This window comes from Chiroxiphia lanceolata, chromosome 4 (assembly GCF_009829145.1).
Source record: "Chiroxiphia lanceolata isolate bChiLan1 chromosome 4, bChiLan1.pri, whole genome shotgun sequence".
Classification (NCBI taxonomy): domain Eukaryota; kingdom Metazoa; phylum Chordata; class Aves; order Passeriformes; family Pipridae; genus Chiroxiphia; species Chiroxiphia lanceolata.
This window is the reverse complement of record NC_045640.1, coordinates 26,972,033-26,992,947: the sequence shown is the minus strand read 5'-3', so window position 1 is coordinate 26,992,947 and position 20,915 is coordinate 26,972,033. Positions and strand designations below refer to the sequence as shown.

Genomic DNA, 20,915 nt, shown 5'->3' with positions numbered 1-20,915 from the left:
TTCATCAAAAATCATTAGTAGGATACATCAGCATAGGGACAGTAACAAAAAAAATAAAAATCTATTTAAGAAATTCAAGTGCTTTCTGAGCATATGGAGCCTGGCAAAAATAGTCCTCTTCTTACAATAGTCCCCGATGGGTGAGATTTCTTCAGAGAAATCTTGGAATAATTGTGGTAAAAGCTGGAGAAGCTGGGAAAATGCTGAATTCAGCAAACAGTTTCAGGGACCAGCAATCCAGCCTGTGACCACTATATCCTTCTTGGAGTCACCAAGTTCTTTTAGAGAGATGGTATAACCCAGATATACCGTGAAGAGATCAAAGACCATTTGAAGCAGTATTTTTCAAATCAGCACACATCTGCTGGAGACAAGCACCTCGGGAGTTTGTGTGTCTATGCTACAAATACATTGCAAAAAAAAAATAAATCTAGAATAGCTCTCAAGTTATAATTCAAAATATATTGAAATTAACCAGAGCAATGCATATATCAGAAGTAATAAACAAATATTCAGAGGTGATATATCTGGCTTACAAGACTGTTTCCTGTTCTTTTTAACTGGTTTATCTTTCCTTCAAGCCTAGTTTTGTAAAAGCTTCAGCAATCTACAAATGACACAGTTTTTCAGATACCAAGGACAATGATCTCTGGTTTTAGTATTAGTCTTATGGAGTTCTTGATAGTTATTGCTGGATTTAAGGGAGATGTTAACCACTGATAAATTTGAGAAGTGTTAGAATTAATTTTCTATATTTAGAGAAAGTGATTTTTTATTTCGTTTTAGCACTTGTAGGGACTAATATGGCACCCGGATCCTACACCAATGCAACCTGAGACAGGCTGGGTGTGACAAAAGGGCGCTATGTTTACATTTTCTTAGAAAAAGCAACATGAACATCTTCTTAAAAGCCTTGAGTACTTCTTGCCCTGGCATGGCATGTCCACAAATCTTGTAACCTGATGTTACCTTTACTGTATGTTACTTCGGTTACTTTACTGAAGTATCTGTACCGAAGAGGTAAAAGGTATTAATAATATCATTCTTTGTTCTAAAGAATTCAGAAATCATTCAAAGACCAGCTCAGCTCCTAGATTTGATGAAAGGGGGTAATGGAGTGAGTTTCTTTGATTTCTGCCTGTAGCAGAGCTACTGACTCCAGGTATGGATTTGAGAGGGGGTTGTGTGATAGCATTTCTTGTGACATTCATGTGGTGAGATCATTACTAGTGAATACCACTTGACTTTTCCATTTCAGTTTGCACAGGTGTCTATACATATGCGGAAGGTAATAAAACAGTCTAAACACAAGGGGGCCTGCAGCACTGCCAGGGTCTTATTTGCTTTCTTCCTCAGCAGCTGCCAGAAGCGACAGTGTTTTAGAGCCATGTTTTGCTCCGTGTCTGTGACTAGCTACCAGGATTCTGCCCAGTTCTCCATTACCATCTATTACCCTTGTTTTAATTTTTGAGTTTGGCTTCTGTCAGCAAAATTTTACTGAGATGTCTCTAGATGAGATAACCTCACTTAGAAATACTTCCAGTATTCTGGAACAAGGGATTACTTTTTGTTGCGAGGGAGAAAACTAGAGACTCTCTTTCCTGGAGGCCAGTTCTAAGTATCCTCTTGGCATAGGCCATGCTAGAGCAGAAGATTGGTCCAGGAAAACAAGTCACAACACTTTATAGAAAATCAAAAGTGGCTGATTAACCCAGACAAATTTATCTGACTCCAGTGAAATCAGACTCCTGAAGAGCTGCGCATCCATCCTTCTGTTGTTCCTGACCAGTTTGCCAATGAAGCCAGGGCAGTGGACTCTGGCTGTCATGCTGGTTTTCACCTGTATGTGGAGTTAAATAAGTTGCTCCCAGAGCCTCATTACAGGAGCTGAAGTGACCTTGGTGTGACATCCTACCGTCTGCGTTGTCCAGGCTTGTAAATACTGCACAGAATGTGCATGTTGTCCATAGCCAGGCTGCCCCACTCTGTGAGGTTTTAGCAGAGCATTTGTCATTCCAGTAAGGCAGTCAGAACAGGATCCTGTAAGGCAGTGAGGAGATGAGGATACTGTCAGGATCTCAGGAAGCAGACTAGTAATCTGCAGAGGCCTAAATAGGGCTTTTAAAATTGGAAGCAGAACTGACTGCCTAGACAGAGTTTTTTGAAAGATAAACAGCGTCAGCAAGCTAAATGGATTTCAAGCACAGCTTTAATTGTTTTTTCAAACGAATCAGCAAAGGGCACCCTAGCTGGAACAAGCTCTGAAGTACAATCAGGAAGATTTCAAGTGTACAGTAGTTTTGAAGATAGTCAGGCATTTCAGTGCTGGAAGATACTGTAGTAAGTAATGAATAAAACCTTTTTATGTCAGTACTGTAGTTTTTGAGTCAATTACAATACCTGCCCTAACATGCCCCTGCACGATGAACTTCACCATCCCCATTAAAATTGACACACACACTGATTTCCAAACCTAAATAATTGTCTGTGCAGCACACTTGATCAGAAAAACAAGTTTTTTATTGCCAATACCTATTGTGTGGAGAACATCCCCCATTTTCCTCCTTTCCCCCTTTGTTCTTCACTCCACCCAACCATCTCAATAGCCTGTGACAGACTACCAACACTTCTGAGTGGATTTTACTGTAATTCTTGCAGAATCCCTTAGACCTTGCATAATGGAAATTTTTTGGGTCACCAAATCTTGTTTCCTAATTATAGGAATGATAAGAAAAGAAAAAAGAAAAAAACCCCGCAGATATAATATAAAAACATTCACTTATTCTGGCATTTTTTGCTTTTAGAAACGTGGGATAACCCACTCGCTCCCATTTGGTTTGCAAAGGTGTGCTCTCTTTTAACCTTGAAGTCAGAGCTCCTTTCCCCCTCCTGTTCTCCTTCCCCGGCTCCTCTCCCACCTGCTCCTACATCCCCCTCGCCGGGGAATTAACCACCCCCTCCCGCCCCCGCTCTCAGTTTTGTTCCCCCCTCCGGGAGCAGAGGCGATCGGGACGAACGAAGACTTCGCCACCGCGATCACCCCCGCGACGCCTCCATCCACCTTCCCCTCCCCGCCCCGTCCCCCACCTCCGCCCCGCACGGCAGCGGGCGGGCTGCGGACCCCGGCCGGGAGGGGAGCGCGGGGCGGAGCGCGGGGCCGCGGGCGGGGCGGGAGTGGGCGCGGCGGGAGCGGCGCCTGTTGCCCCGAGAGAGTTAACGGTGCGGGGAAAGTCGCTCGCCTCTCCTCCGCCCGTGCCGGGCGCCTGGCAACCGGGGCGCCGCGCATGTGGGACCGCCGGGGGCCGCCGCTCCCCCGCCGGGCCCCGCGCCCCCCTCCCCGCCCCGGACGAGGCGCTTAACGTGCCCAGGCGTGAAGTATGGCATGCAAAGATGGTTTCTGCCAAGGAGCCAGCCATCGCCATGTCCTCGGGTCTCTCCATCGCCCTCCTGCACTGCCTGTGCCTGGCGACGTGGTGAGTACCCCGGCGGCGGCGCCGGGGGGCCCCGGGCGGCCGGTCCCGGTGCCGCTGCCCCCCGCGGGCTCCCGGCGGCTCCGCTCACCCGCTCCCTCTTTGCCTCGCAGTCTCACCGGGCCGCCCGGGCAGAGCAAAAAAGAGGAGAAATTGTGGCCGGAGAATTTCACCAGTATCCTGAACAGCCTCCTGGATGGCTATGACAACCGGCTGCGACCGGGATTCGGGGGTACGGTGGCGGCGCGGTGACGGCGGCGGGCAGGGGGTCGCTGGGCAGGGGTGGGGGGCGCAGCGGTCACCGCTCGTCCGACCCGTTACTGACCGAAAACGTGGGGGTGTGTCCCCACTCCCCGCCCCGGGGTTTGAGCTCTCCGGGAAGGGCCGACAGCGAAGCAGCTCTTGGCCCCCAAAGCTCCGGGGGTGCTGCGCAGTCCCGGCTGTGGGAGCCCCGCTGGGGCGGTCCCGGGCTCATCCCCCGCTTCGCTGCTCTGCCCACATCCCCGGCTCGGGCTGCTGCGCTGGAGGAAAAATAAACCCTGAAGGCAGTGTGCGTTGGCTTCATGGGGATGGAGGGTCCTGTCTAACATGCAGATTCTTCTTCTTCTTGACAGTTTTTGACCCGTAAATGCCGCGGTCGGGTCCTAATAGAATCAAGCGTACTTTTAACCAGCTTAAGAGGTTGGGTCGTTGATGGGTTCTGTTCCAGTAGTTAGGGAAAACCAGAGCTCAGGTGCCTGAGCACACCAGTTTTTTACCACAGTTGCTGAAATTCCAGCTTTGGTTTAGAAGTAGTAGACTTAATTGCTGTATAGGAATTAGATGTGGAGGAGTTTCAAAATTTGCCTTCACCTATGCTCTGCATGTGGGGGTTTGGGGCCTCTGATACCCCAGGCTGTTAAGATGCAGTTTTGTGATGCTGAAGAGGCAGCCAGACTTGCTGTTCTTTATTGATTTTAATGTTTCTGTGTAGGGACTTGGAACCAAAAATCATTAAAATCCAGGCAAAATAAAAAAAATATTTTGTAATCTGAAATGAAGATATTAAAAATGTAAATTTAAAAGTAGGAAAAAAAAGATTTATAATGAAATGCTACAGCCCTTCTTATAATGCACAAATCTATAACAAGGGTATTATAGGCTGCTTCCTATGCAAGATTGAATGAGATCCTTGCGTAGGTTTGTGTTGCGAAATACTTTCTTCCTCCTCTGAAAGTACCTTCTTCATACACGTGATCCATCTACACTGACATGTATACCAACACATTCCCCACATGCCATATACAGTGCTCACATGCATGATCGTGGTTGTTAAAGGACAACACCTGGCACTGTTGATCACTCTTTTATTATTTTGAGTGTATTGAATAAGCGAGGCCTTCTGAAGTTAGCTTACACATTAAGTGAGAAGGAAGCTAAATTTGTTAACACCCAGAGGAATCAGTGGGAACTGATAGCCTTTTGCAGTTTAGTCTTTGCGGAGAGGTTACAGACACTTCTGCACGTGTACAAGAGATGTGCTATGTTTGGCATCATTTTAGGTTGAATGCCAACTAATTAGTCATCTAGCAAAGATGCTTTATGAGCATTATCAGATTTCCAAAATTAAACAACTACTAAATATGTAATATATGTTGATTTTCATTTTAATACAGTTGTCCTTTGCAGAATATTTTGCAAGAGTAGAACTTCTTCCCCTGAAAGCGTTGGAGACTTTCAGCAAAACGCAATCAAGGAGAAAAAGTTCATTGTATCTTCTTGAGCTTTCATATTGGCAGTATTAAAATAAATGAGAGAGGGAGGAAAAAAAACTCTCAGATTTCAGCCTAGGGAAAACACTTCTAGTGAATATTTCAGAAAATGGATATTGTACTGCTTCTTTCTTCTTCCTTCTTTATAACCATTTGTATGGTTTAAAAAACTCATCTTTGAGTTTTGAACTTTTAAGTAAAACATGGGTGAAAAATACTTTGGTTTTGAAAATGATGCTTGCCTCCCTAGCTTCTTACAGTGAAAATTATCTTCACCTGATTTAAGGAACAACTTTGGAAAAAAACACCCAACAAAACCAAGGAAAGAAAGAAATTTCTTCAATTGATCAAATTCTATTTTTTGACATTACTCAGAGTAGTAACTATACATTAGTTATTGAAATACAGAATATCAAAATCAACTTTTCCCTATATTTTGGGGGTTTTATGCTGATAAATCTTTATGACAAATGGGATTTATATCTTAAAAGTGGGTCACTCGCTAGTTTATAGCATAGGTAGCAAACAAAATGTCATAGGGGATGGGAATATTTAGAGATGGAAAGTATAGTGTGTTTTGGTAATGTTAAAGCTACATCACTTTTTGATGAACAGAAGAATACTTACATTTGTTTTCTTCTCAAAGCTGATTTACTATCTAGTTTTCACATGGCCTGAAATGAAACGGAGATTTTATTTTAAGAACGAAAGGCGTCACAGAGGTCTGACTGATGCTGATTTTAAACTTCAAATTAATGAAAATATTTCTAATTCTGGTGCAAATTATCTTTAAAATCAGACTTGGGGAGGTAGCCATATTCTGAATTTTGCTGGTATATTCCAGAGTTATCACAAATAACAATGCATTAAGATTCTTCGCCTGCAGAGCAAAGTAGAATATGTTTGATTTTGGAGACTTCCAAAAACTGGATCAAAATTCTCCATGGTAGTTATGGAGGAGAAGTTAAATTTCTTGAGCATGCTTACAAATGTGGAAGTTGTCTCCCAGAAGAGTGGGGAATCTCAGTGGAGTGTATGAAAGCTTGTCTTGGTGGTGCTTATATGGGAGCATGGTGTATGTTGGGGATTAATATAAGAATGAAGTTCCCCATGTCATTGAATTAACACCTTTCATTAAAAATTCACTTTATGAATGTCATAAACCTAAAAAGTTGTTGTCACTTACTACCAAACCTCACAGTGCTTAGTGTAATAGATACTAAGAGTTTATGAAAAAGCTTATTAAAGATCATTTAAGTGAAAGTTCCCATTAAGTTGAGGAGGGAGGGAATCTAAAGATACAAGACAGAAGCAATGAAATGTCACCTAGAAATTTAATGAAACAAAGCAGAACAGGCAGTTTTGTGTAGGAAAGAAAAAAACTTGCAGCTGCTGTCAGGAAGACTTTAAATGCATAAGAGTTTTGAATTTTAGTAGAGGGAAGGTATTTAGGGACTGATGAATGAAGTAATGCTGTTGGCTGTTTGAAAATAGTGTGATGGAAATGAAGTCAGTTCATTCCCTGACCTGCATGCTTGGTTATATCATTATCTGGAATTTCAGCGTTCAATTTGTAATCTAAGTGGGTCTCCTGGTCAAAACCACTCTATAAAAAACAGGGATTTTACAGAAGCCGCTTGTGGTGTCCTCAATTAAAAGTATTACCTGCTGGAAAACTTCAAGAGTACTAGCACAGTACTATTTTGATTCAGCTGTAAAAGTTTGAAGTAGAAGCATTTCTAGTTAAACCCTGTCTCCAGTTTTCATCTGCTTTTAAAAATTTTGTGTATGACATGGAGGAAAACTATAGAAAGTTAAAAAAAAGTTGGATTTGCTCTGAAAATCACCTTTCTGGTGATTAGTTTCAAAGTGATAGTAGAATTCCAAAGTCTATGAAAGGAGCGTTATTCACTTGAAGTAAAAGGCCTGAGTCTGATTTGCCATTTTAAACTCATGCCTGGTTTCAGACTGTACTGAGCAACTCTTGACATAAGCAAGAGCCTGCAAGAGCCCATTCAAACCTGTATTGGATTGTAACTTTAAAAAATGTAATGGTGTCTTTGAAACTTTCATGATACAGTATCTCATCACACTTAAGCCAGGATTTAGGAAAGTAGGAAGGAAAAGAGAGAGGCAGCATCACTGATGAGGGCAGCATCACTGCATGCTGCCATGTATCTGCTCATTTTAATGAATTGTGCCTTTTAGAGAACATCTCATCTCTGGTGTCTTGCCTTTAATGGCCAAGTGTGTAGCCAGACCAAAGAAAGATGGTGATGTGTGACTTGCCTCCTGCCCAAGGGTCTTAGATTGACTGTGAAACTTGCTAACCACAAGCTGCTGGTGTTGTCCACAGTGTGTTACTGGCTCATTGTGGTGTGGTTGCCCATCAGTCAGTGAAAGCTGAAGCCCTTTCCCTTCCTGAGTTCTGTTTGGTTGTGTGAGGTAGAGTCTGGCATGAGCTTTGAGTCTCACTATCAGCTCCTGAAATGGTGTTAGCTCTGTGGCTTTCTCTTTGAAAACTGCCACATACACTGACTCATGAGTAGAAGGAACAGGACTGTGTACATTCGTTTCCCTTTTTATTTTCTTTCTCTTTTCGTATTCTTTCTCATGATCTCATACCTGTGAAAATGCACCTGAGTACTTGGTGGAATTAAATATATTGGCTATTGTCTCCCATAAGAAGGGTAGGAGAGGGCTTCTCAGCCCTGTCTAGGCTGTGTGATGTTCAGCTGATGAACAGCATTTCTGAAGAGTTTCATTTCCTGTCAATGCAGGACTTTAGTCAGAAAATAAACACAGAATACACTTGAAGAGCAAAGACAATTTTCTGGTTTTAGAGAAAATAAAAATATCTACATGATTATCTGCCCTTACTAGGAACTCACGTGTTCCTTCAAGGTTCCATTGCTCAGCATAATAGATATTGTAATTTATTTTTATTTTTTAGGTTGCAAATGGACTTGAAGTGAGCATTGTAAAGTGAAGCTGGTCATTTTTTTTTTTTCAGGCAGTTGTCCAGTCTTCCTCAGCTGGTGAGAGTAGATGACTCAAAGCTTAACAGGATATGGTGTTAGATACCTGTAGGTGATGGATTTGAATTTGGCCCAGGTTAGTAATCCTTGAAGTCATTACCATCTGTCTGTTGTTCAGTGATCTGTATAAAATTAGCTGATATTCATAGTGCAGTTCTTAGTAGACAGGTGTACACATCATGAAAACTGGCACCAGTATCAAGCTTATTGGCTGTCTCAGCAGAGATGATCTGCTGATAAACAGGCAAAAAACCAGTAATCTCCTAATTTCTGGAGGTATTTTTTCCCCTTTTCAGGTTCAGACATGCTCATGGATAAACATACATAGAGACAAGGGTTATTGTGTGCTCCCGTGTTTTTTGTGTTGTCTTTTGGTAGAGAATGTAGCCCAGGTTTTTGAATTCTACTTTAATTTTTTAAAAATGCCCTACCTACTTGTTCTGGCTTCTGAATAGAATTCTTACTTATAGCAGGTGTCCTCAGCTGTTCTCTGATAAAATGAAACAAGAGAACATGCTTCATATGATGGCTTTTTCTTTTCTTTTTTTTTTTTTCACTTCATTTAAAAAATGTCAGCCCTATTCAGGCAGCAAGAATTTGGAAAGAGAAAGCACCAAATCTTTCACATGTAGTTATATTTAAAAAAAATCTGTAGCAACTACTTTTTTTTTAATGTAGCTGTAGGAACTGATGTAATACAATTTTATGTGGTTTATGTATCCTGGGACTGATCTCATAATAGCAGCATTAACTGCACTTAGCATTTAAATTGTACTTTGTATGCTGAAACCTTTGTACAGACTTGTTTGTTAATGTTGCCATTTAGTTGTGTGATTTTTGATGGCAAAATTTGCAATACACAGAAAGCCTGTGCAGGATTTGACTGTTTACATACAGTGGAGATCTCTGCAGTGACAGTTGCCTATGGAGACGCGGCACTAATGGAGCCCAAAGTCTTTCCCTGGGAGCTGTGCTGCAGTTCAACCCATATGTTGACATAAAATGCATGGGAGAGCTGTCTTATGTTCATCTTCACGGGCCTAGGGCCCGGCATCGCTTCTTCAGCCCACATGTAACATCTATACCACTGAACTATTCTGGCTTTTTGCAGGGGTTGCTTTTAATCCTGCTTGAGCTTCTTTAAAGTGTATTATCTTGCAAGCAGTGATTCAGACTTAACTGTTCCCACTGCAGTGTGTAGGACTCTCCTCCTATTTCATTGACATAAAAATACACAACGGTATGTTATAAATAGTTCTTCAGCATCCCTGAAGATTTATGGTGGATAGATACTTAACATCCATTGAGGGATAAGCTCAAATGGTCACATTCAAAGTTAATTGGCCTTCTTACAACTCACTGCATTTTATTGCCAGTAATAGGGTGTTAGGGATTCTAATAGGATCTTCTGCTTGCAGAACCTGAGTTGATTTAGTGGTGCAACACATTTATTTTGGAGGACTGTTTAAATCACCAGTAAAAGTAGGTTAGGTGACTACAGATCACCTCCTCGTTGACAGGAATTCCCACTATTAATAATAGTTTAAAAAAGAAGCAGCACCATGACTCACTATTTATACCCCCACTATTGTTACCAACTGCAGTTATGTTTTCTTCTAGATCAAGAAGAATAAGAGATAGTTATTGGTGTCGCCATAGATACTCCTGGGTTGGCATTAAGTACTGGGACATGCTAGAAAATCCAAGATTTGTCATTTTATTACTGTTAAGGCCAATGTAGGTGGAAGATGTGGAGCATGAAAGGGCTGCAATTGGAGAGAAAGCATTAGGGAGATAATCAGCTTCACTGTCTCTTGCTGCTGTATTTGCTCCTACCAGACATTTAAATGTTTGGCAAAGGTTTTGGTTGCAAAGCAAGGATTTATATGTCAGTACTAGCTGGATAACTGTTAGGATGCCTAAAATATTTCTTGATACTCATTCATCTGCCATTTTCTAGTGGACTATAATGTGATTTTAACATTTGTTCTGTCACTCTTCTGCCATCATGTTGGGCAAGCAACCAAAAGTAAACATTATTTTGTGGCTTCGTTATTGTCTGAGACTTCCTGATTCCTTCTTTCTCATGGGTCATAATAATAAATATTTGAGAACAGAATAACAGTTACTGAAGAGTGAACTCAAGCATAGTTTGTTCTGTGCTGCTGCTATAGTATTTCTAATAGCATTAAGTCATAGGCTTGAAGATTTGGAGGTTAGCTTCTTGGTCTTAACTTTCCCCTTCTTTCTGAGAAACTCCAAAAAACAAATCTGCAAAAAGGCTCCAAACACTTATTCCTGAGAAGCTGTAATCATTTAATGAAACAGAAGAAATCAATGTCTGAGGAGAAGCAGCTTGTGCCTCTGGGAAAAATCTGTCCCTTTGCTCAAGTTGGTATGGCTAGAAAATTACAGTGTTCTATGAGCTAAAGAAAAGAATATACCATCAGAAGAAAAGCAGTTAAAGGTTTGGGGTTTGTTTCAGGTCTATTCCTATTTAGTTTCTTAGAACTAACAAGTAAAGCAGTTCCTGAAAGGAATTCAGGGACTAGTCTCTGTTACTCAATAGTAAAAGAATATTGAATATTGCACTCAGTTCCTGAAAGGGATTCTTGCAAGAACGCACTGAATATTCATCATTCTCTTATTATTGAGTAACAAAGAGTAATTCCTGCATCTTCTTATTAAAGCTATGTGAAAAAATGACTTTATTTCATTTCTATAGAACTGATTTCAGAAATATTTCAAGTTCAAGTGAAATAAATATTTATATATTTAAAACGATCCTAGATAAATTACAGCGGTAGTGTGATTATGGGAGGTCAGTTGCAGTTAAATCTCTTCTATTTTCTCTCCTATTTTCTAACACTGTAGATGAATGTCTTCACTTCTAATCTCTTGGAGCTCTTCTGCTCTCCAGAAATAATTATATTCAGGAAATGTCATTGGACTGCGTTGTCAGTAAAATGAATGATCCAAACACTCATGGATTTCCCTGACCTAATAAACACTTTTTTATTTGTAGAAAGGGGAGCAGCTTCCATTTGACGTGTCCAGAGAGCAACCCACTGCAAAACAAATGGTGTGGTACGAAAGTGTGTTATCTGGAACCTGGGAGTTGCTTCTTAGAACCTCTTCGAGACAGACATGCCAAACTATCCTACTTTCCAGGGACCACTGAGCTACCAACTCTTGTACAGTGAATTTTCTTTAGATTATATCTTGAAGAAATGTCTGTGAAACTTAGCTTCCAGCAGTCATTTTTTTTGACATTTAGTTGAAAAATTCTTAGCTGTTCTTCTCTACATAATTTGCAAATTCTTTAGTAAAATTATTTTACATGGTTTTATTTTATTTTTTGTTCACAGCTTAGGACTCATTCTAGGTGCAAGAAGTATAGTTTCCCTGTTTTCCCATTGTATATTTGTTTTTTTCCTTCTACCCTTTGATTTAAAGTGACATCTGTAAAGAGTGACTTTTTTTTTTCTCTTCAAGAGGGACATATTCTTCTGCTGCTAACCCTGTTGAGTCTTTTCCTCCTTTCATTTTTAGATTGCAAATACTATGTTAAAGCCTGAATTAACAGACTTGAACCACTTTATCCTCTTTAGAAATTTGAGTTGTAGGGGTTTAGAAACTGGTTGTGAATTTGTAGATCATATGTGTTTTTTCAAACAGATACTGTTTGGTAAGACCGTCAGTAGATTTTTTTTTTTTAATTTTTTAATTTATGCTGTGAGTTAATTACCTGAATTAAACTGTTAGCTAATGCTTTGATCACAGAATCATCTTAGCAGCTGGTAATGATTAGCAGCTTTCTAGCCTTTTACATTGGGAACAGACCTAAATCCCAGTGATATTAATGTGTGTGTTCTTTGGTTTAAGGGGAACTGTAGAGTGAATGCCCCTCTGAAATTTCAAGGTAGTAAAGGAAATGATAATTAAAGTGAAACTGCTTTCTCTGATGGTTGATTTGCCGTATGCAGCTGTGAGAGTGCAAGACCTCTAGTCAGTGCCTTCTTTTTAACAATGTCCTAAATAACACTAGCTCTTTCAAGATGGGCTTCGTAGCAGGATGTGGACATAGGTTCAGACTCTCAAAAATGCTTGAACATCCAACTTTTCTTTTGAATGTTAGTATTAAAGCACTTAAGTACATCATGGGATATGGATACAGTTCTTGATCCTGCAATACTAAATTGCCCAGTGCATAGCATGCTAATGTTTGTAGTCCAGTTATTACCAGTAGGACCAAATATTAGTAATAAATGCCATGAGGAAAGTGGATTTCCTGAATGCAGTGCTTTTTGTTAATTAGCATGGTGTTTTCAGTGAGCCTTTTAATTTTTTGGCATCAGTTTTCTTAGTCACTGGGTCAAAGTTAGTTTGCTGAATGGGGATTTGCATGAAAATGCTGCTTTTGATTTACTTATGTGGTAAAGGTAATTGAGCAGTGCTTCTTATTCTAGACTTATCTGAATTGACCTTTGTTTGCATTTTGCTCTTGCTCATCCACAGAACCCTGAAAGCGGTAACTGTTCACACGCCAGGATCATTTATGGGAATTGTTGACCTGCAAAATTCAAATTTTCTTGCTCACTTCCTTTTCATACATTAGGTCCTGTTACTGAAGTCAAAACAGATATATATGTCACCAGTTTTGGACCTGTTTCTGATGTAGAAATGGTATGTATTTCTGAGATTAAAATGCCATTTCCTGGCTCTGAGAAACCATTAACTGCAGTAGGAGTGGATGCTTCATCTGTACTGTTCTGTCAATCATGCAAATTAGGCAAGATTAGTAACAGCTTAATTTACAAGTTATAATTAGATCCATCAGGCCTGATTCTGGTCACACTTTCAGTGGGTTTTGGCTGGTTTAAGGAATTCACTTCATAGGATTTAAAACAGATTTTCATGGTGTAGAGGCAGAATCAGGCCTTCCAGGGAGTGTCTAAATCGGTCTACTTGTGGGGAAAATGTGTAATATCTTTGAAATTGCTTTTCATTTCTGAAACTTGTGTTATTGTCAGGTGAATAATAATGACATCACAAATACTTGTTGACATTTTCATTTCAGACAAATACCCTTTGCTGGTCTTTGTACTCCTTTTAGCATTGCTTTCAGCAAATGTTTGACTGAAAAGAGTTTTCATAGGTATCTGCAGAAATTGAACGTCCAAGTGACATGCATGAAATAGTAAGAGAGGAGAAATGTTACATTTACATGTTCTGTTATTTGGGCCTGAATGCCTTTTGCTTTCAAGGTCAAATCCAGCAGAACTCTTACCAACTTCTAAAATACAGTAGTACACCCTTAAATCATACACTAGTTTCTCTTTTTATAAATTATTCAAGAAATCCTATGGAAGTAACACAGCCATATGTGTGCTGAACTGAACTTCTCTATGGAAAAGGTAGTTTCAGGGTAGTAATTTTCTTCCCATATAGTGCTGTCATTCACTTTGTGGTGTACCTGATTTGCTTCTATCATGTGGAAAGGTATGCGATAGCAAAATATTTTTTCAAGGGCTACATTTATGACAGCAGTCTGATGTTGAAATGCATCTTACCCCTTCATTGGCTGTCATGTACAGTATGATGCTTATCAGTGTGACAAGGGGTACAAGAATCTGGAAATACTAAGGAAATCTAGTAATATGTGCCTAAAAACTACAGTGAGGGCTGCATGGCATCTCTCAGGTTTCATTGAAGCATTTGATATGGTGGCATGTGGGAAGTTACTAGTTATACTGGAGAAGACAGAAGACTGAAGGTAGGTAAGGAACTTGCAAAAGGAGACTTTACAGCAGATATTTCCCCTTTCATCATTAGGGATTAGTTAGGAGGCTATATTAGTCAGGAAGGATCCAGGGGTTGTTTTTGGAATACTTTTTAGTTGATGTATCCATAAGTGACCCAGTGTAATGTGACTGCACTCAGAAAATTCACTGCAATGGTGAAGTGTGATATGGGATCAGTACAGGGGATGATCAGAATGTCTTTTTAGTTGCTTTGGTACCCAGTGTAATGAAAGTGGTTGAAATCTTACATTACAAAATCTGTCACGTAGAGGCTAATAACAGAAACTACTACTTGTGAGCTATGAAGTCACCAGCAAGACATGACACTAGAAAAGACACTTTTCATGGATTAACTATAAATCACAGTGAAGGATACAGTCATGGAAAAGAAGACAGATATAATCCTAAAATGCATTACACCAGTAGATGTGCCTCATTGCGAATGCAAATAGATATGGCCTGACAAGTAGTTTCAATGGTAACATTATACAGAAGAGTTTGAAACGAAGTCAGAAAGTATTGTTTGCTTAACAAAATCACAACTGTGAGTTAAAAAGACTCAAAGCTTTCCATGTTACCTTTTTCAATGCCACATGATGGTTTTTTTGTGTGAAATGCTTTTGCTTCCTGAGATGAGAAATGCATTCCTTCACCCATTCATTCACATATTATTTCTCATGATGTGCCCATGTCTGCAGTTCTGCAGTTGTTTTTATGTTTTTGTTGGAGCATCTGTATGGCTTTTCTGAGGGTTAATGGCATAGTTACATAGTTTAAAAAAATGTGTATGTATGTATATCTATATATAATTTATTATCCATGTTTTGTGGGTATGGCAAAGAACTTATTTAGCTTTCCTCAGCTAAAAGCTTACTTTCCGTGAGATGAAATTAAGTTTTCTTTCCTAACTTTAAAGTGGAAGTAATTGTTTGTCCTGCTATTTTTAATTTAGACAGCAACCGCAAATTTATGGATATATTTTCTTTAAAAATCTGTTGACACTTCTTGTCAGAGATCATTTTGTTTCCAGTTATATACTTGATTACAAATTCAATTGCCTGCTTCCTGCAACCTAATTAGATTAATTATTCCTTAACGATTAAATGTGTAGTAATTTATTGATATGACTAATGTAAGAAATTAAGCTATTAAGAAGTACACAAGACACTTACTTTAATTGGTGGAAATATGTTTATATAGTAGACTTGGTATTTTCTTTACTAATGGTTTCTTTGCTCCTGAGGGATTTCTTCTTTTACAGGAAACACACGTGCAAACGTGATCTTTGTTTTTCAAATTTAATACAGGAATATACAATGGATGTCTTCTTTCGTCAGACATGGGTAGATAAAAGATTAAAATATGATGGCCCTATTGAAATTTTAAGACTTAACAACCTGATGGTCTCAAAGGTGTGGACTCCTGACACTTTCTTCAGGAATGGAAAAAAGTCTGTTGCACATAATATGACAGCCCCAAATAAACTCTTCAGAATAATGAGAAATGGCACCATCCTGTACACAATGAGGTATCTTATATGTTTGTTTGACTTCTAACTATTACTGTATGCAAAAGTTATACTGCCCAGACAAAATGGCAACCAGAGACTATTTAATTTGTTCCATTATAGGCTTACAATAAGTGCAGAGTGTCCCATGAGATTAGTGGATTTTCCCATGGATGGTCATGCTTGTCCTCTCAAATTTGGGAGTTGTAAGTTGCAATTATAAAATTTCTTGTAAATACAACATTTAAATAGTAGAAGTAAATTTTTGAGCAATTACTAGACTTTCTGAATATATACAGATATGTCTTGATACGCAATCCCTATGCAGACAAAACTCCTGTTAGGTTCCTTGGGAATTTTTAAACCCAGAAGACTAAAAAGCAGGCAGTGATTCAGCTATTATGTTAAACCTGACTATTCTGATTACACAGTTGCTTGAAATATATAGTATTTCTTGGCTATCAATAAGGAATTGGATACCTAGTGAAGTGATTCTCTGGAGAAGACAAACTCAATTTATAACATCCAGGTAAAAGGCACCTATGGAAGCAGGTTATTTGCCTTTCTGTACAGGTAGTGGAGGTACATTGGCATCCTAAGGTAGATGTGGAGGTTATGTGCAGAGATTTGATCCTTAGTTGTAATTGTCTGCATGGCAAGTTTAGATGAGATAAATAGCTTTTAAACTGGTGAGAAGAATCTTAGTGCAGATGACTTTTCTACTTTGAGATCAGATGTAGATTGTTGCAAAACATCCAAACTTTGACTAAAAGGAACATTTTGGAACATGCTGCAGAACAACCAAGGGAGGTAGTTATGGTTCCCTTGATATGAATCCGAAGCAGAGACTTCTGAGACCCCCTGGGGATGGTTGGTGCAGTCCATTAACTATCTTGTCACTCTTAAAAGACTTCTTGGTTGCTAACTTCTCTGCTTTAGACTCTCCGATGTAGTCAGTAGCCGGACATTATTCTATTTTCCTTGACACCAGAGCTCTGAAGTCAGAAATGGCTGTAGAACCCTCGTAGTTTTTCCTTAGCATAAACTTTCTTATACAGCTGGGTAGTCAACCTAAAGGGGGGTATTAAAGACACTGCTCTGATACAATTTTTAATGCCTGTTACAGTGAGACTGGAGACCAGGTGCTATAAGATTTGACTGTGGTGTCGGCTGTGTGGTAGGGGTACTTCGATAGTGGGGGCTCCTCCACAGGCATCATGTTTCTTCAGGCAGGATCACCAGCCGACAGAAATTTTGCTGAACACTAATCTGATATTTCCTGCAGTGAAACTTGAAATAACATGTAGCCATTTCAAATGTAAGACTGATTTGATTTAATTTTAACAGGAGTTTGGACTGTGTAGGGATTGAATGCTAGCCCTAAGTTATATCTTTTGCCTTAAATGTAAAATGTTTCTTTGTGTGTTCTTATTGTGAATTTTTTACTGACTTATGATTTCCAGCAAATATTTTAAACAGAAGTTTAAAATATTGTAGTTTTTAGTGTAATCATTCTTTTCTGTAAACAAATGTGTACCCAATCTTCAAAATGTATCCTATTTGTACATGCTCTTTTTTTATAGATTAGTGTATTTTGACAATAAAATTTTAGATAGCAATTACTAAAATAAAGATAAACTTTGCATGCCCAGGAGGGGCTGATCCCGAAAGACCTTGCATTTAGTCTTCACATTCATATGTGAAGTGAATTTATGTGTAACACTTGACATATAGTCTTAGTTGTTGTTTATTCTCCTCTGAGGGTGGCTTTTGGGAATAACTTAGCATGAAGGGTATCTTCTAAAGTTGTTTATGTGAGTTTTACTGTTTGGTTTCAGTAGATTTGGATTGGGCTCTTAGTAAGGTATGAGAAAAAGTTTCCTGTTTATGCAAACTGATGCTGTGTTGTAGATGCTTATCCAAAGAGTGAAATGATTTATACCTGGACAAAAGGACCTGAGAAGTCAGTGGAAGTTCCTGAGGAGTCTTCCAGTTTAGTTCAGTATGACCTGCTTGGGCATACGGTATCCTCTGAAACTATTAAATCTATTACAGGTAGGAATCTTGTCAGTAAAAATCAACTTGAGGTAAAACTAACCTGTAACATTGCCCAAAGCTTTTTTCCTTTTCTTTCTGTAAGTTATTCTACTGAATGTCATAGGGTATGTACTGAGGGCTGAGAGTGTAAATCTGAATTAGGTTTCTGTCCTTGAGATTTACATTTGCAGATTCATTACAGTAAATTGTGACAGTCTTTCAGAAAGCTAGAATGAGATCATTACTCCAAGGGACAAAATGAGCATTTAATCACTGCTTAAAATGCAGTTTGAAGAGTCAAGAGGATGCCTGGGTGAGGAAGTAATTTCTCAGCACTGTATCCACATTATGTGCAAAAGACTTCCTTTGTTTGGCGGTGTAAACAGCTTGAGATAGAAGTACAGCATACAGAATGGGTTATTAAAGCCATAAAAATCCTCTAGTTGGATAAGGATAGGCACAAATGCAATAGTCACAATAGATACTTCTGATTTTTGCTGTGAGAAATAAGGCAAATGGTAACTACAGGCATCCAAAATGAGTGAAGTATCACTGATGAGCAGTGTGTTGATAAACAAGCATATTCATTCCCAAAATATTTTTAAAATTTTGAATAATTTTCTAAGCATCAGCAGGTTTAGGTGTTGTGAGATGGTCAAAATGAAACAGATAATGCAAATATATTTGATGTATTGCTCTACAGGTATTGTACTCAAAGATAAAGTGGCATTTTGCAATACACTAGAAATTTACTTCTCAGCATATTGACTATTATGAGTTAACAAAATTCCCTTGCTGTCCCCAAAAGACTCATTCTATAGTGCTTTATTTAGACAGTTTATTCAGTTCATGGTAAAACTGCTTTTTTGTCTCTTTGCTTAATATGATGATAACATTTTAGTTAAACAGTATTTTTAATTCTTCTCAATGATTTTTGTATTTGTTTCATTATCATAGTGATGCTGACTTATAAATCTAGTAAAAAACTGAGATGCTTGCATAAACTTTGGTGTGTATCATTGTTCTTATTGTTTTATTTGGCAGGTAGGTACTACAGTGTTATAGATACTATGGTAGGTAGGTAACTTGTCTCTTGGGACTCTCTTCTTCAATAGCTGCCAGAAGGATTTTAAAATCGTGCTTATACTGTAAAATTAAACCCAGTATTAGCTGTACACTTACAGTATTTTTGACATCAGCTTTTGAATGGCACTGTAACGACCTATCATTTCTAGGATTTTTTGCTTAAAAGTTTCATTCATTCTTTTTCTAAAGAACATATCTTTCTGAGCATGTTAAGTAATATGAATAGCATCATCTTAAACAATCCTAGTTGAGAGTCTGAAACAGTTATTCTGCAACACAAATTTTATACATATTCAGAAAAATATTTTTCTTTTTCTTTCTTTTAGGTGAATATATTGTTATGACAGTTTATTTCCACCTCAGACGGAAAATGGGTTATTTCATGATTCAGACCTATATCCCATGCATTATGACTGTGATCCTCTCTCAAGTTTCGTTTTGGATAAATAAGGAATCTGTTCCAGCTAGAACTGTTTTTGGTAATTATTTCTTTTTTTTTTTAAACTTTTTCTTGTTATCATTCTTTTAATGACTTCCACTAGAATAGGCCTTTTTGCTACCTTGGGGTATATGGCCTCCATACTAGTGTAGAAACAAGGGAATAATGTAAATTCAGAGAATTTTTGGTATCGATGTATGAAGAATGTTGTTATGTGAATCCTTGGAACCTGAGGAGAAACTTGGAATATATAACCTGAAGGGTGTCATGGTTGTCTGTGGCAAATGGCTGTACAGCTCTAGGGATTTTTCCTGCTTAGGGGAAAAATCTGACAAGACCTGTAATAGTCTGGCCCTTAGTCTACATCCAGAGCAGGTTTATCCTCCAGTGGGCAATAGTGTAAGTCCTGAACTCACATATTATAGAATACTTGGTAAAATAAATTGGAGTGTGCAAGATGTACAGATGTCTTGTTATGAGGTATCTATGTCATCAGTGGAAGCTTGCTATGAGTAAGGCTTAGATCCTGTTACTGTAATTTCATGTTTAGTGCTCTTCTTTCCTTTCTGCCATTGCCATTATGAAAATGAATTACAAAAACAAAATTATCACAAGATATTAAAATTGCCCTCATCAAAATGCAACTTGAATGAGATGCTATAGTGAACTCTGAGAATAAAAAACAGAAAAGCTTCTGTGGAAGAGAAAGCATAAGAAATTAAACGGAAATATGATTCTGAACAAAGAAATAGGATAAAAACATTTTAAAATCAGCCTTCATAGAGCAATGTCTTGGCTTCATAAAGTACTGTAGTCTAAAGCAGGAAGAGAATTTTCTGCAAAAAACTTTTCTATAGATAGATACATTCTGGAAAGAGCAATAGGAATTAATGTTTCTATGTGGTGACCCATTCAAACATGCACGTGGAGTCAGAACATTGTATTACAAATGAGACAAGGTTAATGATTAGTTTTAGGAGAAACAAATTGTAAACTAAATAACAGTCCCACTAGCTTTCAACTCAAGCATTACATTAGGCAAACTCATATATCACTTCATATATCTTCACAGTGATGTTGAATAATGATACTTTTTTGAATGGAGTATTGCCATGAATTGGAAATATAGAGTCTGTTTTTACAGACCAAATGAGATAATTAAAAATGTGTAGACTATAGAGCAATATATGCAATATGTGTAACTATATCCATATATGAAACTGAAAAATACTAATAAAGTTTGGATGTCTACTAAGTTAGAGAAAAGTCACTAAAATGCCTTTGAAAGCAAGTAACTTAAAGTATGGCAGCAAGTATCTTCCTACTTTTGAGACAAATTCCAACAGGGACCCTGTTTTCTAAAGCTTTTTTTTCAAAGAGAAAAAGAGATAGGGAAAAGATAGGAATGAAGCCATGCTATTGTACCTGCTTTCTAGAGGAACTGTCAGAAGAGGCTAACCAAAAGACCATTGCATTGGACACTGAATGATTAGGAAGAATTTATCAAAGATAGCAGATGAAGGATATGCAAGGAACTAAGGTACATTGATTCATGATTTCTGCAGTCAGAGCTTCAGACACCTGAAATCTGGTGATTGGGGGAATTGGAAAAACAGCAGTAATTTTAGAACAGGTTTTAACCATGTAAAAATTTATTAATAGTATTTAATTTTAACATTAATTTTTATATTTATGTTAAAAATTAATACTTATGTGCATTTCTGAGCAGGAACTTTTAAGTATTTAGCTTTGGATAATTACAGTTTATGTGTAAACAAAATAT

At 38.4% G+C, this 20,915-nt stretch overlaps 1 protein-coding gene across 6 annotated transcripts in view; it reads left to right on the top strand.

Moving 5' to 3' along the window:
• Positions 1–3,240: 3,240 nt before the first annotated feature.
• GABRA4 (gamma-aminobutyric acid type A receptor subunit alpha4) overlaps positions 3,241–20,915 on the top strand; it is a 73,127-nt gene continuing 55,452 nt past the window's right edge. For 2 of the 6 annotated variants that reach the window (XM_032685176.1, XM_032685175.1), the window contains exons 1-7: positions 3,241–3,473; positions 3,584–3,702; positions 12,878–12,945; positions 15,371–15,591; positions 15,694–15,776; positions 17,482–17,625; positions 19,020–19,172. In XM_032685176.1, the coding sequence (XP_032541067.1) occupies positions 3,391–3,473; positions 3,584–3,702; positions 12,878–12,945; positions 15,371–15,591; positions 15,694–15,776; positions 17,482–17,625; positions 19,020–19,172 (871 nt within the window). In that variant the 5' untranslated portion in view covers positions 3,241–3,390. The remainder of the gene's footprint in view (positions 3,474–3,583; positions 3,703–12,877; positions 12,946–15,370; positions 15,592–15,693; positions 15,777–17,481; positions 17,626–19,019; positions 19,173–20,915) is intronic. The other 4 variants (XM_032685179.1, XM_032685178.1, XM_032685177.1 and 1 more) reach the window with 3 other exon arrangements.